The 15,373-nt window shown below is 35.9% G+C and overlaps 4 protein-coding genes across 5 annotated transcripts; 3 read left to right on the top strand and 1 right to left on the bottom strand.

The window, feature by feature from the left end:
• The first annotated feature begins 156 nt into the window (after window positions 1–156).
• LOC123016152 (putative ATP synthase subunit f, mitochondrial) lies at window positions 157–907 on the top strand. Its single transcript, XM_044416370.1, has 4 exons — window positions 157–327; window positions 396–494; window positions 547–663; window positions 819–907. The coding sequence occupies exons 1-4, from the start codon at window positions 249–251 to the stop codon at window positions 845–847; spliced, it is 324 nt and encodes a 107-aa protein (XP_044272305.1). The 5' UTR covers window positions 157–248; the 3' UTR covers window positions 848–907.
• Window positions 899–15,373, bottom strand: LOC123016149. 2 transcript variants are annotated; one of them, XM_044416367.1, is made up of 7 exons: window positions 14,921–15,373; window positions 7,596–7,748; window positions 3,218–3,619; window positions 2,829–3,160; window positions 2,421–2,773; window positions 2,241–2,374; window positions 899–2,190 (listed from the first exon to the last, which is right to left on the bottom strand). In XM_044416367.1, exons 1-7 carry the CDS (start codon window positions 15,056–15,058, stop codon window positions 2,050–2,052), a joined length of 1,653 nt encoding a protein of 550 aa, XP_044272302.1. In that variant the 5' UTR covers window positions 15,059–15,373; the 3' UTR covers window positions 899–2,049. The 2 variants fall into 2 exon arrangements, with proteins under 2 accessions (XP_044272302.1, XP_044272300.1); XM_044416365.1 differs by lacking the exon at window positions 14,921–15,373 and having other exon boundaries at window positions 7,596–7,916.
• Window positions 3,662–5,605, top strand: LOC123016151 (leucine-rich repeat-containing protein 70-like). Its single transcript, XM_044416369.1, has 6 exons — window positions 3,662–3,804; window positions 3,854–4,193; window positions 4,243–4,466; window positions 4,516–4,714; window positions 4,765–5,171; window positions 5,224–5,605. Exons 1-6 carry the CDS (start codon window positions 3,802–3,804, stop codon window positions 5,434–5,436), a joined length of 1,386 nt encoding a protein of 461 aa, XP_044272304.1. The 5' UTR covers window positions 3,662–3,801; the 3' UTR covers window positions 5,437–5,605.
• On the top strand, window positions 5,654–8,935 carry LOC123016150 (phospholipase A2 inhibitor-like). The gene is made up of 5 exons (XM_044416368.1): window positions 5,654–5,714; window positions 5,772–6,362; window positions 6,414–6,612; window positions 6,926–7,095; window positions 7,148–8,935. Exons 1-5 carry the CDS (start codon window positions 5,712–5,714, stop codon window positions 7,580–7,582), a joined length of 1,398 nt encoding a protein of 465 aa, XP_044272303.1. The 5' UTR covers window positions 5,654–5,711; the 3' UTR covers window positions 7,583–8,935.

Genomic DNA, 15,373 nt, shown 5'->3' on the forward strand with positions numbered 1-15,373 from the left:
GTGCAATTGCAGAAAACTGTAATGATATTTGTAAATGACGAAAAAGTCAACTCTCCTTAAAGAAAAACGTTCAAGTACTTTTTTAAACAAATAATAATTGCTATATGCTATGTTTCTTTTTTTTCAGCTTTAATTTATTTAAATTATCTAAAAGATCGCTTGCCCTCTTTTGGTGACAAGTGACAGTTTTCGTGCCGTTTGACACCTCCATTTGCTTCTCATTTCGTAAATTTTCGAAGTGAAAGAAAATGGGTTTTGGTGATTATCCTGCTGAATACGACCCTAAAATCCACGGTCCTTATGACCCTGCACGTTATTACGGTAAAGGTATCGTATTTTGTTTTCAAATTTGGACTCCAATGACATAACCTCTAATTACGTAATCGCCCTTTCAGCTGATACTCCTTTAGCCCAAGTGAAATTGGGGGAGCTTGGAAATTGGTTTGCACGTCGCAATAAACATCCTCAGGCTATCGCTGGGGCTATCAGCCGAGGTAATACTTTTGTTCTCATTCGAAAAAAAAGTAATTTTCTTGTGTTCTTTAGCTTACTGGAGATGGCAACATAAGTACGTGCAGCCAAAGCGTAGCGGAATTGCTCCGTTTTTGCAAGTCGTGACGGCTTCTATGGTCTTCTTTTATGTGATTAATTCACAAAAACTAAGTGAGTATTTGGGGGTGTAAGGAATATGTAGAGGCTGCACTTTAGATTAAGATAACTTAGACGCGATTACAAAAAGGCCTTAATGTTAGTAAGTTCTACAAGTGCAGCTTTGCGTGTTTATTGCTGAAGCAGTGTCTTATTCTGTTATTTTACAGGCCGCCACAAGAACTACAAGTACCACTAAGAAGGAGGATTATAATGTCAATGTAGTTGGTGTAATCAATAATAAAATTGGTTAAGTAATTGCAGCGTTTATTTGTAAAAAAATATTCTAAAATTCTATTAGCCAATTTGTTAATACGTTACAGTTATTTTTAAGAAAACACTTTACAAAATATATATGAGAAAAATAGACAAAAATGTAGAAAAATCAACACACCAAGAGAGCGCAAGTTCGGTGATTTTCGCTTGAGCTCGCGCTCGTTTTAACAAGTTTTATCACAACCACTCAAAACATTCGAGTTCCAACAAAAATCAACAATTTTCATGAACAAGGGCAACATTTACGGCAATTTATCAAGCTGCGGGCATAGCTGCCAAACATAATTAAAAATTAATAACACAACTAAGACCTAAGGCAATATAGCTTAGTAAAAAATAAAAAATGTATAAAATACTGATTTTGGATTTAATAAGTTAATTATTAAATGGGTTAAATATTAAAGAAATATCACTCATAATGTTAATACTACCAGGTTACGTCTAGATCTAATTAATTGATCTGTAATTATTTAATAATACTGAGTAGTACGTGCTTGCAACTGTTAAATAATCACAGAACAAAAAAGAAGGGGTCGCGACAAAGAAAAAGCTTAAATACAATCAAATATATATATAAAAAACCTAACAGCTAAATAACTACAAAATATTAATAAACTCCTTTACAACATTTTATTAAGTTTCATTATGAAAAATTAACCATCAAAGAGTATTTGATTATTATTAAGATTATTCGCATCACATCAAAATAAGAGAATAAATAATGAGTATTTTGGTCGAATTTCGATAACAGTGAAGATCTCTTAAAATACTGAGTATTGATTACAAACTAAAAAAATACACAAGGTACTACTGGCTTCAAGCAAAAAATTTGGTTGCGGTGTCGGTACTGGTAATGCATCATGGAAAAATATCACATTTGGTGAAAAAGACAATTTAAGTTAAACGTAACAGAACTGAGTATTTGTTATTAAATAAGTACTGAATCATAAAATAAAAAATAAATAAATATCTACAAAACTGGGTCGAGAGAAAAATCAAGAGAGCTCCGTAATAAGTAATCAAAAATCTAAACTAGTAACCAAAGAATCGAGTTAGGTGCACTTTAATAAACCAAGCTTTTTCTGTACGTATCTAGTTAAGTAGTTGGTATCACTGGTAATCGTTTCAATGACTTTCCGTTTCCGTCATTTGAGTTGAGACAAGATTTAGTGGCAAATCCGCTATACTCTCCTCATCGGACTCGGCCTCGGGGGCAGAGCCGCCGGGGGAACCGCTCGTCGGCAAGAAATGGGCAAAGTTGGCTGCCTGAAAACAAAAACTTCTATACTTCTCAGTACTTACTTTAAACTCCTTACTTGTAAATGAGGATAGGCGGTGGTTTTATGTCCCTGCAATGCCATCACCAAATGAGGCTGTATCTGTCGTCTCAACGCACTCAACATGTCTTCAGTATCGGCGGATTCTGCATTACCGTGCCCTTTTTTTGGCGCTGCAACATGCCAATCAGCACATATTTCACCACCAAAATCACCAACCTTTAAACTGATTATTGATAGTCGCGTACTCCCTGCACTTGTCCTTCTCGTTCCTCGCTTCTGCAGCTTTAGGACGTCTACGTCGCGTGTGGATCGTATCCCTTCGCATCGTATGCGGCCTATCAATACCGTGAAGCTTGTAATAGAGACCACAAGCATTGCAGACCATTTCTCCCTTCATATTTCTCCTCCATATAGTCGTGGTTTGAGTCCCGCAATTCGTGCACGAGAGATCAACTCGTCGCGCCATTCCGGCACCACCTTTGCCTCCTTTCACTATTTGAAGGTTGCACCAGGGGCTGTTGCCAGTGAAGTCGGGGATATAGTCCTCGCCGTCGTCGCGAGCCGGACTCCTTTTTTCCAAATATAAAATAACAATTTCATAAAAAAGAGAAAAGATAATAATACCTAGAATCTTCAATTGAGGCTTTGGTAGGGTAACTCTGTTTTCTTCGGCCCGTCGACGGTTTGGAGTTGGTTTCCATGTTGAGGGGCTCGCTGGGGGAGTTTACTCGGTTATCGAGGACGAAAGGAGGAGCTGGGGTTATACTCATGCCTAATTTTCGGCACGTTATCAGTTTCCTGAGTAGTTGGCTGGCTTCGCCGCTCAAGGGCACGTTGGGGTTGTAACCGTTGTGGGACAGGGCACGCCATAAGGACGCCTCTTCGTCGGGTTGGACGTTGTCAGGAATGGGGGAGGTCGCGCTCGCCGTCGTCGAATTGGAATGCTCCTCCACGCCCTAAAAAAATATTTCGTTAGTATCCACAATTAATTTGGCTTTTTAAAATCACTTTACCTGCGACATGTCCACTTCCAGCCTTTCCGGATCCGAGCTGTTGCTATAATCCGAGGCGTTATCGTTGACTTCCTCTTTGATAAAATCTATTTCCGGCACGCAGGTGAGATTTTCCGGTTTCTTGTTCGATAAATCGGCCGGTTGGTTGGGACACTCGTCGATTTGCATAGCACCCTCACCAAAATTAGGTGCTATCGACGGTGAGGGTATACTATTCGGTTCGCTATCTGGTGGATATCGTAAGTCTGTTGGTTCGGTTGTGGGCGGTTTTTGGTCCTCTTTCGCCGATTCCGGTTCGGTTTTTCGACTGATTGTAATACTGTTGGGTGTATCTTCGGCTTTTAGGATAGTGGAGGCGTTCATCATTGACTCTAGAACGGCATTCGTGCGTTCCATCCTCTCCTAAAAAACAAAAAAATCACAATGATTTCAATTTTTTTTTTTAATAAAAGTGGTTAACAAGCGCACATGCCGCGCATTACACCTGACACACAACTGGAACTGTTATCTTATCAAAACATGAAACAAAACAAAGATAGTCAGGGACTGATAAGCGTTAAAAATTTCCAGTTGATACGACAAAAATGGTAAGTAATTTTCTTCCACCTTTTATCTCCACTAAACCGCAACTTTCAGTCTCTTCTTGTCACCATCTTACTGTTAGCACTTCCGGCAGCCTTCGGAGAAGATATCTGCCAAACCTGTAGCTGCAAAACAAAAGCCAACGCCCAAATCCTTACCCTAAATTGCGTCAACAAAAACCTAGATCACATTTTAAGCAAATGGCCATCCCAAAACAATACAATAATCGCTAATTTTGCCGGAAATAACCTACCGACACTTGAGCCTCTTCCCCCAACAAATGCCAGTGTTGAAATTATCTTGTCTAGGTGTAACATCAAATACCTAAAACCGGCACTATTTGCCGCTTCACCAGACGTCAAATTCGTTGATCTTAGTTATAATAAATTGCCAGGTTTGTCGGACCGCAAACTAGGATTGTCTATCCTCACTTGTCATTTCAGCCGAACAAATAGCCTCGGAAAAGTTTAGAGGGCCGATAAATAATACCGAGTATAGACCAATCGCAATAGAAAACCTAAATCTGGCATATAATCAAATCCACAGTTTGGGCATGAAAGTTTTTGAGCACATGCCTAATTTGAAAATACTTAATTTGGAAGGTAATGATTTTACTATGCTGGATTTACACACGCAGCTGGCTTTGTCGTCCATTAGACAACTTCAGGTGAGTCTAGGATGGGTTTTAGGTTTGTTTTTTAAAGTTTTTTTAACAGAGCCTCAACTTGGCCAACAACGAATTGACTGAAATGATCGCTGGTGCTATTGAGACTCATAAAAATTTAACCGACTTGAATTTATCAAACAATTTGCTTGATTTTGTTCCATTTAGTCTAGCTAAGGTTGGAAATAGTCTACAAATACTCAACCTGGACAACAATCCAATCATGGAACTGACCTCTGAGTCATTCCTAGGTTAGTGTGTTTACAAATTATAAAAATAAGTAAAAACACGCGAATTTTAGGTCTAGGAAATATAATCGAACTCTCGGCCAACAACTTAACAAAATTGAAATACGTCAACGCCAATACTTTTGATTCTATGCCAAAAGTAAAAAAATTAAGTCTTTCAAACAACTTCCACTTGAGAGATATAGACCGTGAGGCTTTCGCCGCCAATCAAACCCTTGAAGAATTTTACCTAAACAACAATGAACTTTTCAGACTCGACTTTAACCTACTTCCCTGGTCAAAATTACATATTTTTGAATTCAAAAACAACCCGTTTGATTGTTCTTGTGACTTGTACAACATCACACTAGCACTTTCAAAAGACATCATCCGATCAGAAAACGGCCCCTACTGCATGGATCCTAGAACGGAACGCGAAATTCAAGTTTTTTACTTGAAAAGTGATATTTGCTCAGTCAAGGTTTAACACTATTAAACCCTGGGTAACACATTGTAATCGTCAATTGTTTCAGAGCAAACATGTGGTTCGTACTGAGTCCATCGAGTACCAATTTTCGATTGTTAGGATAAGTTTGATTGTATTGAGTGTTATTTTGATGTTGGTAGCCTTGGTTGCTGCAGTTTTAGGTGTGATAAAGTATAGGAGATACCAGAGGAATATGAGTTATCCCTACGCTACTCAAATTGCGTACGATCCCGTTTCAACAAATGCGCCGCGATTTTGAGTGTGAGGCAAAGCCGAGTTCCACAAAACCGAAAAGAATGACATTAAAACTAAAGCTAAACGTCGAATTTTAGGTCATGACCGGCTACCATATTAGATTTTTTTATATATTGAATTGTAAACTTTGTATACAGTGTAAGTAAAGAGGAATAAAAGGAAATAACAAAAAATCCCTTATCTTATCCTTATCATATCATTTAATTCCACAAATAAACATGGCAGACTTCTAAATACTTAACTTATCGAATCACAGTGTAATAAAGTGCGTATCATACAATGGTAAGTTTTGTGCATTTAGTGAAGCATCAAAAATTATTGTTTATTATATTTTTTTAGTATTTCCAGTACTTATATTTTTACTCGTACTTGTTTTTGATGTCGGTAACAGCTGAAGAAATCTTTGAAAATTCCACAAATATCTGCTCGAAATGCACTTGTGACTACTCCGATGATGCCCAAACTCTCACTCTCGACTGTTCTAAAAAACATTTTATTCATATGTTAGCCGCTTGGCCTCCACATAATGCCACTATTAAAGCAAGTTTCGCTTATAATAATCTCAAACACTTGCAAAAACTTCCATCAACTGCTGCTGTTGTTGAAATTATACTTTCTAACTGCAATCTCAAAATTTTAAACCCTGAACCATTGGAGAGTATCGTCAATATAAAATTTCTTGACTTAAGTCATAATCTTCTAACGTCAGAACAACTGACTCCAGGTATTTTTAAAGGTCCCTACAATGGTACTAAACCAACTGCGATAGCTCTAGAAGAGTTAGATTTGAGTTATAATCAAATTCATAGTCTTCAAAACAACGTTTTTAAGTTCGCACCAAATTTAAAACGACTTAATCTCAAAGGAAATGATTTTGTCTTGTTAGATATACATACACAATTGGCTCTTACTTCTCTAAGAGGTCTTACAGTAAGTACCTTGGCTAAATTGGCTTACATACTCTGTGTTTTACTTTTCAAGAGTCTGAATTTGGCTGACAATGAGCTGACCGATTTGGTAAAAAGTGCAATTGAAGGATTGGACTATTTGAGAGAGTTGGATTTGTCGATTAATGACTTGGATTTTGTTCCGTATAGTTTGAAAGCAGTGGCTAAAAGTTTGCAAGTTGTAATTTTAGACGGTAATCCTATTATCGAAATGACTGAGGAAAGCTTCCAAGGTATGGAAAACTCAAGTATGTTGTTATTACGTGGTGTGAGTCATTATGCAATTACGATTAAATTTTTTTATCTGTTTTCAGAATTACTCTTTTTGATTCATAATCTTTCGTTGGAAACCTAAAGAATTTAAGCATTTTGATAATTTCCAATTTATTTAAAACCTAAATACTTTTCTTTTTGGATTAGAAGATTCCTCAAAATGTTTTTGATTTATTCAACTTGATATTCATTAAATGAAAAAAAATCTACCACCTCTTTATCATACAAATAATTTTTAATATCCAATTTTTTTTCTGTCAAAACTGTTTTCAGGCTTAGAAAAATTGAGCGAAATATCTGCCAACAACTTGACCAAACTCCACCACATCAACTCGAGTGCTTTCGCACCAACCCTAAACCTAAAAAAACTGAGCCTCACAAACAACCCTTCACTTGAAGACATCAATGTCGACGCTTTTTCCCCCAACCAAGCAATCGAAGAGGTAACAAAAATCCCAACTTTGCATTTTTTTAACTAACTATATTTTATTTCAGCTTTATTTAAATGATAACAATCTTTCAACGGTCCCTTTCGATCTCATTTCTTGGCAACAATTGACCAATTTCGCTCTCAATAACAATCCCCTAACTTGTAATTGCGACTTGTACAAAATCGCCACATCTCTTCCTACGTCTATAACTCGAATTTCAAACGGTCCGACCTGTTTCGACCTTCACACCTCGACCACCATCATGGTCTACAACCTCGACAGCGCCATCTGCGAGCCACAAACTCTTCCAGCTCTCAAACCTCGAATCTTACGACACCATTTCTCCATCCCCCTCACCGGTCTCATCGTAGTCCTCTCATTGGGACTTTTCGTAGCCATCGCCTTAGGCTACAGTCGATACAAAAAATTCGCTTCAGCGACGAGAAACCCATATGTATCACAGGTCGTCTATAGTCCGCTGTTCAATCGCGCGGTCTAAAATAAAATCTCACCTCTGCTGTTCCGGCCAGCTGCTTCGTATACGTTAGGAATTGGTTGAGGAGGTCTTCGGCTTTCCGGGCGACCTCTTTGAACCTGTAGAGAGCTTCAAGCTGTTCGATGCATCTCACACAGATGACGTGCGGCAGAGGGTCGCTCTTGGCAACCTGGAAAGTGATTATTACGGTGATTAATTCGTGTTGCGTAAATTTTCGTATGTGTGTGTTTTGGTGTTGTGAAGGATTATTTTTAGGTGTGATTAATAGACAAATCCTAGATTTCCCTAGTATGTTATCGAAACCGGGGAACGATGTGTGCATAGATAACGGCTAATTGTACGATTAAAAAAAACTGAAACTCTAGCTCGACGCTTTTTGTTGTTGTTACTTTCTACATGGTTAATTCTAGATTTGTGTTAATGACAGTTGACGTAAGAATAATAATAAATAAAATGGTAAAATATATGCAGCGACTGAATTAATAATAGAATTAGGAAAGATTATTCCAAACAATTTTATTACTTTTAAGCTAATTATACAGTGAACCAAAAGTAGCGCATTCATAATCCTTTAAATCCCCGAACAGGTCAATTTTATTTTTGTAAATGATACATTTTCGTTATACTATTATTTATAATATCAATAATTTTTAAGTAACGACGTTATCAGTATTTTTTAAATGGCAACCAAACATTTTTGTTTACTGTTTTAGTAATATATTTTTTAAAAAGGTAGAAGAATGCATCTATTACCAAAAACAGTCAACAAAATCGTTGGTTGCCTCAAATATACAGGGTAGTTTTATCCTGCAAAAATTCAGGATTAGTTAGAACAATGAAAAATTGTTGGCGCCATTTATCTCTGGTAAGAAAGCGTTTTTGAACACTTGTTCGTAAGACAAACCCACATTATTTTCACGTATTCTAACTATTCCTGAATATTCGCCGGTAAAACGGAACTACCCTGTATAATATAGTTATTCTCGTTTATCGTTCATTGATTGAAATTTTTTTACAACTCCACCATGTACCAATTTTGAGATAGTAATTAATACTAAATATTCAATAAATTCAATTCAAAAATTACTTTGTAATTTATGTAGGTATATCATCATTAGTAAATATTGAATATTCACCAGCCATCTAAAATCATTTATTTTTGTCTCCAAAGTGAAACAGTTTACGAAATTTTTATTATCATTGAAAATCCGTTACAAAATCCCGAAGATTGAAGCGGAGTCCCGCAGAGAGCAATATTGAGACCACTACTTCCCACTTACATAACCAAATTACATAATCACATAATAAATAGCCCTGAGCAGCATGTTCACTCTATATCGATCATCAACATGTTGTGGTGCAGACATATCACTAATGCATTTTCGCCGGAAGTGTTAGAAATCATCATAAATTTAGAAATGGTTTAATTTTGGTAATACATAGTAATATAACCCTTTGGAAACAAATTGAATCTGTTTTTTCTTCTTTTTCTGTATTTACATAAATGAGAGATTTTAGTTCTCATTCCCAAAGAGTCTAGAAAAAAACAATACGAATAGAGAAAAACCCGCTGACCTTTATCTATCACAATGTAAAGTATAAAGCTTGATCAAAAATGATTTGCATATCAATTTATCTCTTAACAAAGTGGAGAGGGAATTCAATGTCCTACACGACCTAATTTCTTCCATTATACACAACAGTTCAGAAGTTTATATCTTCATTCTTTAATCCCCCACTCATCCGTCCACCATTTCTGTTCTTTCCGGGTGACGCAACTGAAACGATTCCAATCCTCGTACAAAAAAAACCTTACTATCAACATTTCAAACCTCAAGACATACTGAACACATAGTACCAACGCTAATTAAGTCGGTTTTTCCTGTGCCATGATCACGAGATTTGATAAGAGTGAACGCCGGAAGCACTTTCTAAGTCGGTTCTGATGCGCGTTCTGCACGGGTTGCCAGCCTTTTATCACATTGTGTTCAACCGCATAATTACTACTGATATTAATTAAAAGACGGCTCTCGTTATTATTAATTGTGACGGATTCGATGCGGATTTAGTGAAACCTTATTCTATAGAAAGCGCTCTCTATTCGGGCACAGCTGTGTGGTGCTTTTTTCCGAAATTTTAACGTCAGATGGGATGAAATGAGACCACCTTCTAAAAAAAATACCGATAAGGCGATGGGGTACAGAACACTCAAAAAGACAGAGTCAAAATAAATACATAATCACTTTTAGAGGGTATTTTGTTACAAAACATTCGTTTTGATTACAGGAACTACCACCTGTTTGCTATAAGTCATAAAGACAATAAAATAATGTATTTCCTTTATGCATAAAAACAATGGTGAAATGCCCGCAATTAATGATTTACACGCTATTAGGAAATACGATTTATTTTATTACTAAGTAATTAATTTTTTTTGATTCAATACTCTTTTAAAATCAATAAAAAAGCAAGGGTGGTGACTCATTTATTTCATTTTACAAGTGTCCATCTACAGACTTTTATCAGCATCGTATTGTTGATGTTGAAAATCATGTTTTAAAAACGAAATACTTTCTCATAGTTTTTCTTCTTGTCCTTATCAATTAAAAAATGCTTAAAGAATACAAAAAACATTTTTACGTTTTACAGACAAGTTAATGTGCGAATAAATTGGTCGTAAAATAAGTAATTGCAAAATTTATTAGAGGTCGGTCAAACAGAATAATATGGCCAAAAATTGTTTCTACGAAAAAATGCTTTAGGACGCACACAGGTACACAAGCTACAAAACATGATAAAATATATACGGGGTGTCTCAAGCAGACTTGGATATAGAAAATTAACATGGGAAATTAGTTCTATTTTTTTTTCCGGCTGCAGGAGTAATAGAAATCAAAATCTGATTGATGGAGTTTGTAGTACTTCAAAAGGGCTATCTTATCGATTCGGCCCTCGAAAAATCAAAATTTGAATTTGCCGGTTACTAAGAAACGAACTATCAAGTCATTATTGCCATAGGTACATTCTTCTACCTTTTTGTAAGAACATATTACCAAAAAGAGTAAACAAAAATGTTGTTTGCTATTTAAAAAAAATACTGATAACGTCGTTACTTAAAAATCATTGACATTATAAATAATAGTATAATAGAAATGTATCATTTACAAAAATAAAATGGACCTGTTCAAAGATTTAAAAAAAAATACCCAGAAAATTATAAATTTTGCGAGCTACTTTTGGTTCACCTGTATGTAACCTCTCAGGGAAGTAAAAATTTTACCTCCCCCATAGGAACGGAAAAAATGCTACTAGATTTAATAACGAAACTGTGATATATAGAAAAACTGTTATTTTTGAAGTTTTTCTTGCTGGATCGTAGGAAAAGTTATATGTATTATATGAAGGAAAAGATACATTTTCCGCCGTTGTAATACAAAAAACCATTTTTTAGAACTCATAAGAATGTGAAAACATTTGACATTAGTTCTGGTACAATTTGTATGCAACAAATTATTTCTTTCTATAGTGACTTACAAATTAAACCTGATGTAAACTAATTGACGTTAATACGCAAAATTTATAGAAGTAGACGCCTTTGAAATATGATGTCAATAAAGCTTCAGGTCAAAAATAATGCCAAGACCTTTGACGAAGTTTCTTTAATAAGCATCTTACTACATAATATGAGGCTGAGTCAACTGCATTCATTTTAAAAGTTGTAGGCTACAAAGAACACTTTTTTCTATTTAATTTTAGTTAAAATTTATTACTCTACTATATTATAAGAATATCAACACAATTTTGAAGGTTAACAGCATGTATGTCATTAACTATAGAAGAATATTATTTAATGTCAACAGCATAAACACCAACACTTAATAATTTTATGATAAAACAAGATCTTCGTTGAATAAAATAAAAAGGAGAGGTCCTAGAGTGCAGCCTTGGGGAACACCAATAACTTTTAATACATCGAGAGATAAAGAAATTAGCTTAACGTAGATATTTTAAAACTTAGTTTTATGTTCAAACTTTCCCTCCCACTCTCTCCTTATAATTTTTAACATCCAGATGTACGAAAAATTACCTCTTCAGTACGCCTCCGAAATCTCACGATTGTTAGAAGAGATAAAAGACAACGTGTGTTGTTTATTTATATCTCCAAGTTTCTTATGGCGAAATGACTCATTCATTATTTGACCGATTGTATAATATAAGTGATATCAACTTGTGGGAGAAGCTAATTTAAATTCACCATAAGTGAGCGATTTAAAAATGAAGCTGTATAAAAGCATAGTTCTTATCCATGGTTTTCCCCAAAACGTCATACACAATCCGCGATTTGATCCAGTGATCAGTGATCCATCTTGAGATGTGATCATTCACATCATCGTGTAATCAATTTGGGTTGGGGTCACGTTATTACGACAGCGCACAAAACCCCCTCAGGTGACCACAAAAGATCAGTCTCGCTACGATTTTCTGTGGAAAATCACCTAATTATATCAATCAAGGTCACAGCAGACACCTACACTAAAAATGTTCAATTTATAAACAAGCCGAAGAGAGAAAAAAAAAGCAATTGTTACGACAGATTCTATACTATACAGCGTGAGTCACGCTGAAAAATCATTCGTAAATGTCATCGACGCGATAGCTTGATCGATTTCAAGAATCAAATAAACCGATTACTGTCATTCGCACTCGTATTTTTATAGGAATTTTGTATTCAATGACGTCCGAACGGCCTGCAAGATCGTATCAAGAATAATTGCGACTGTCGTTTGTTTTGAAAAAAGCCTTGAAATCCGTAGGCAGATCGGATGATAATCGATAAGAATGTCAGAGTCAGTGGCGTGACCAGTGGGGAAACCGACATGATCTTGGAAAAAATTCTCTCCAGCAAACAAAAAATGATAACTGACATTGACTGCATTGTTTTCGTAACCAACTGTGCCACAAAATTTTATACACGAAGACTCATAAAATGTAGAAAGACGTGCTTCCGTCATAACAACAGTTGGTGTTTTTTTCGCTATCAAAGTTTATGCTTTAATGATAATAGAGAGGAACTGCACTTCCATTAAAATCATTAAATCAGAAAAGCGAATGTTTCGAATAAAAACTGATTTTAATTCATTTCCTCTCAATTAAAGAGAGAGTATTGCATTTGACCACTTTCAGTCAGCCATGCAGGACAGGGCCTCTTCACTTTTTGTTATTTATTTCTTTCAATATAATAACGATTTGTTTAAGAGACGAGCATTCATTTAAACATCACGAAGATACGCCTGTAGCAGCAAAAAGTTTACCACATTCCGATAGGTTCATAATTAATAATTTATTATACTTGTGTATTTTACAGTTTCATTGAGCACCAAGTGTTGATTCATTCAACAGTGCTATACAGTACGTTCCATAACTCAATGCTACAATTTACAATTTTTAAACTACATTTTCTCAATAAAAATCAGTGAATATTTATTTACGTATTCAGGGATGTTGAGAAGATCATAATTTACTATATTAAATTAAGAAATTAAATTTCAATTTCTGAAAATGTTAATATTTGAAGGTTTAAATTGTCAGAACTGTCACAAAGTTGGGCGGTAACGAAAGATGGAGTGTGTATTATTGACAACGTAACGATTGTAAATTATATTATTATTATTATATTATTCACAGTAACATAGAACGACGAAATAGTATATTACTACCGAGTTTGGAAATAAGAGTGTAATGATATTCTAACCGAGATTTGTGGAGTGGCCAGAAAGATATACAGTGTTACAAGCTTTTATGAGTTTGATTCTTTAATTCTTTAATAAAATATCTGTTTTATGACAAAGTTATATTCGACGTTTTTGACATTTCGACTCATGCAACGAAGACTCATTTTATATTTAACTGAGAAATAAACTCATAAGATTTTATACTACTTTTGATTTTAACAAATTCCTGTATCTAAATAGAAATATCTATCCGGCTGCTACTCATTTTTTTTAGTGTTATGAATTAGATAACTGTTAAATCATGACATGACAAAAATGTTTTGTTTTTTATTATTATTAATCAATTTTCTCCAAATAAAAGCGAGTAAGTACGATAAAAAAATGTACCAAACTTTAAATTCAATAGAAGTACAAAATGAATTTTGTTGTAAAAGAATTTTCATAGAACTTACTTTAGAGAGTAGAAAACATAGCCCTGAAACCCAGACTATATATTTGTAATTATGTATCTATTCATTTTTACATTTTTTTTTTAGTTTTAAAGTAAAGTAACATATCTCGTCAAAGTTTTTAAAAAAGTGATTTAAGTAAGAACTTGCAAAAATAGAATACAATCAGATTTAAAATTACAATTTTTGAATTTGTTAACCTTCAACTTGTCAATTTGTCATTTCATTAAACTAAAGGGGGCGATAACCCCGCGACAAAAAACTACAAAAAAGTTTGTTTTTTAAACTAAAAGCAGGAAGAGTTCTTAAAACAAATAGAAATATGTGTTATAATTCCCGAAAATTTAAGTATGAGCGAAACGTTTTAACAAAAAATTCATATCAGATAGTATCACACCATTCGTGATATTTCAGTCAGTTGTCTAAAAACAGCACGTTATCGCATTATTCAGTCTGCATATTTGGACATGTAAAATTCTTCGAAGCAGCTGTTGTAACCACAGCAGAAACAAACACTATCAAAAATAACATTTATGAAACAAACAAAACTGCGCTGATTAGTCAGTCGTGTGTTAAAAATACCGCAATGATAAACCCAGTCGTGTAGTAACCGAACTTAACCTAACTTTTTCGTGCCGTCACGTGACCCAAAACAATCCGAGCATGTAAACGTATCGCGGATCCGGCAACGTCGCCTTCTTTGTTTTCGTCGATTCTTTTGTTCGCATAATTAAAGCGCTCGCTATCACAGAGTCGGCCGTTATCTGTTCGCATAAATAATCGTCTCTCTCGGCCAACCGGTTGAATTTTTTCCTCTCCGTCGTCGAATCTGAAATTCTGATAAGAACGGCATGCCGTCGAAGGCGGCCGTGCGTTGTTTTTCAGCTGGCGAGAAGCGAGATCGCAGCAGGCCGCGCTCGACGGCACACAAAGAGACCGGACGGCGTTATCATCGCCTTATCGAAAACTTTCACATAACCTAACTGGTCGGCTGTAATCAAAGCGCAATCGAGTGCATCTAGGCGGCCCACGCGCGACAGGCAGATGTTTCGGGGGTATTATTAGTGTGCTCTGGAAATAGAGTGCAGCGAGGCCGGCCCTGGACGGGCCCGAAGCCGTCCAGAACGGCCCTGGCGCTTATCAGACAATGAATCACCTACCAGGATGGAGAGACACGTCATTATCTTGGCCGGGAGGTCGTCGTGGGCGCCTGCATCCTCGAAAATCCCAACACCATCCTTATCTATCGATAAACAAAGACGACAGAGCTGATAAAACTTTGGCGGTACATTACACATATTCGAACACTTCCAACACAAAAACAAAGGGACACATCAAGCACACCGACACATGAAACATTAATTTCGAACTAGTTCACAGCCTCGCGGTTATTGTTGAGCCTTTTTTCAGTGATTTGCGAGAGAGACTTCGCCGCACCAACTCGAGCACATTTCACGTTTGTCAAGAGCTCGCTTAGAAATTAAGGCACTGCCATGGCCACCTTGATTAAAAAGGTAAGCTGATTACGGCAGGAGGACCCAAACAGAGCTTACTCCTCCGACAGACAGGTGGCGACGGTCTTCGGAAGAGTGGTCAATCCTGAATCCAGGAAG

Source organism: Tribolium madens, unplaced genomic scaffold (genome assembly GCF_015345945.1).
Source record: "Tribolium madens isolate multiple individuals breed KSU strain unplaced genomic scaffold, Tmad_KSU_1.1 Scaffold_1;HRSCAF=32;Tcas5.2_LG8, whole genome shotgun sequence".
Classification (NCBI taxonomy): domain Eukaryota; kingdom Metazoa; phylum Arthropoda; class Insecta; order Coleoptera; family Tenebrionidae; genus Tribolium; species Tribolium madens.

What these genes read in the sequence shown, in the direction of transcription:
- LOC123016149 (XM_044416365.1), bottom strand. Translation starts at nt 7,901, where the DNA reads ATGCACACATCGTTCCCCGGTTTCGATAACATACTAGGGAAATCTAGG. An exon ending in GCCTCAATTGAAGATTCTAG is followed by an intron (nt 2,774 to 2,828) that starts GTATTATTATCT and finishes TTTGGAAAAAAG; the next exon opens with GAGTCCGGCTCGCGACGACG. An exon ending in TATCAATAATCAGTTTAAAG is followed by an intron (nt 2,375 to 2,420) that starts GTTGGTGATTTT and finishes GGCATGTTGCAG; the next exon opens with CGCCAAAAAAAGGGCACGGT.
- LOC123016150 (XM_044416368.1), top strand. An exon ending in GACTGAGGAAAGCTTCCAAG is followed by an intron (nt 6,613 to 6,925) that starts GTATGGAAAACT and finishes AACTGTTTTCAG; the next exon opens with GCTTAGAAAAATTGAGCGAA. An exon ending in CCAACCAAGCAATCGAAGAG is followed by an intron (nt 7,096 to 7,147) that starts GTAACAAAAATC and finishes ATTTTATTTCAG; the next exon opens with CTTTATTTAAATGATAACAA.
- LOC123016152 (XM_044416370.1), top strand. Translation starts at nt 249, where the DNA reads ATGGGTTTTGGTGATTATCCTGCTGAATACGACCCTAAAATCCACGGT. An exon ending in TGCACGTTATTACGGTAAAG is followed by an intron (nt 328 to 395) that starts GTATCGTATTTT and finishes TCGCCCTTTCAG; the next exon opens with CTGATACTCCTTTAGCCCAA. An exon ending in CGCTGGGGCTATCAGCCGAG is followed by an intron (nt 495 to 546) that starts GTAATACTTTTG and finishes TGTGTTCTTTAG; the next exon opens with CTTACTGGAGATGGCAACAT.
- LOC123016151 (XM_044416369.1), top strand. An exon ending in GACCTCTGAGTCATTCCTAG is followed by an intron (nt 4,715 to 4,764) that starts GTTAGTGTGTTT and finishes CGCGAATTTTAG; the next exon opens with GTCTAGGAAATATAATCGAA. An exon ending in GTGATATTTGCTCAGTCAAG is followed by an intron (nt 5,172 to 5,223) that starts GTTTAACACTAT and finishes CAATTGTTTCAG; the next exon opens with AGCAAACATGTGGTTCGTAC.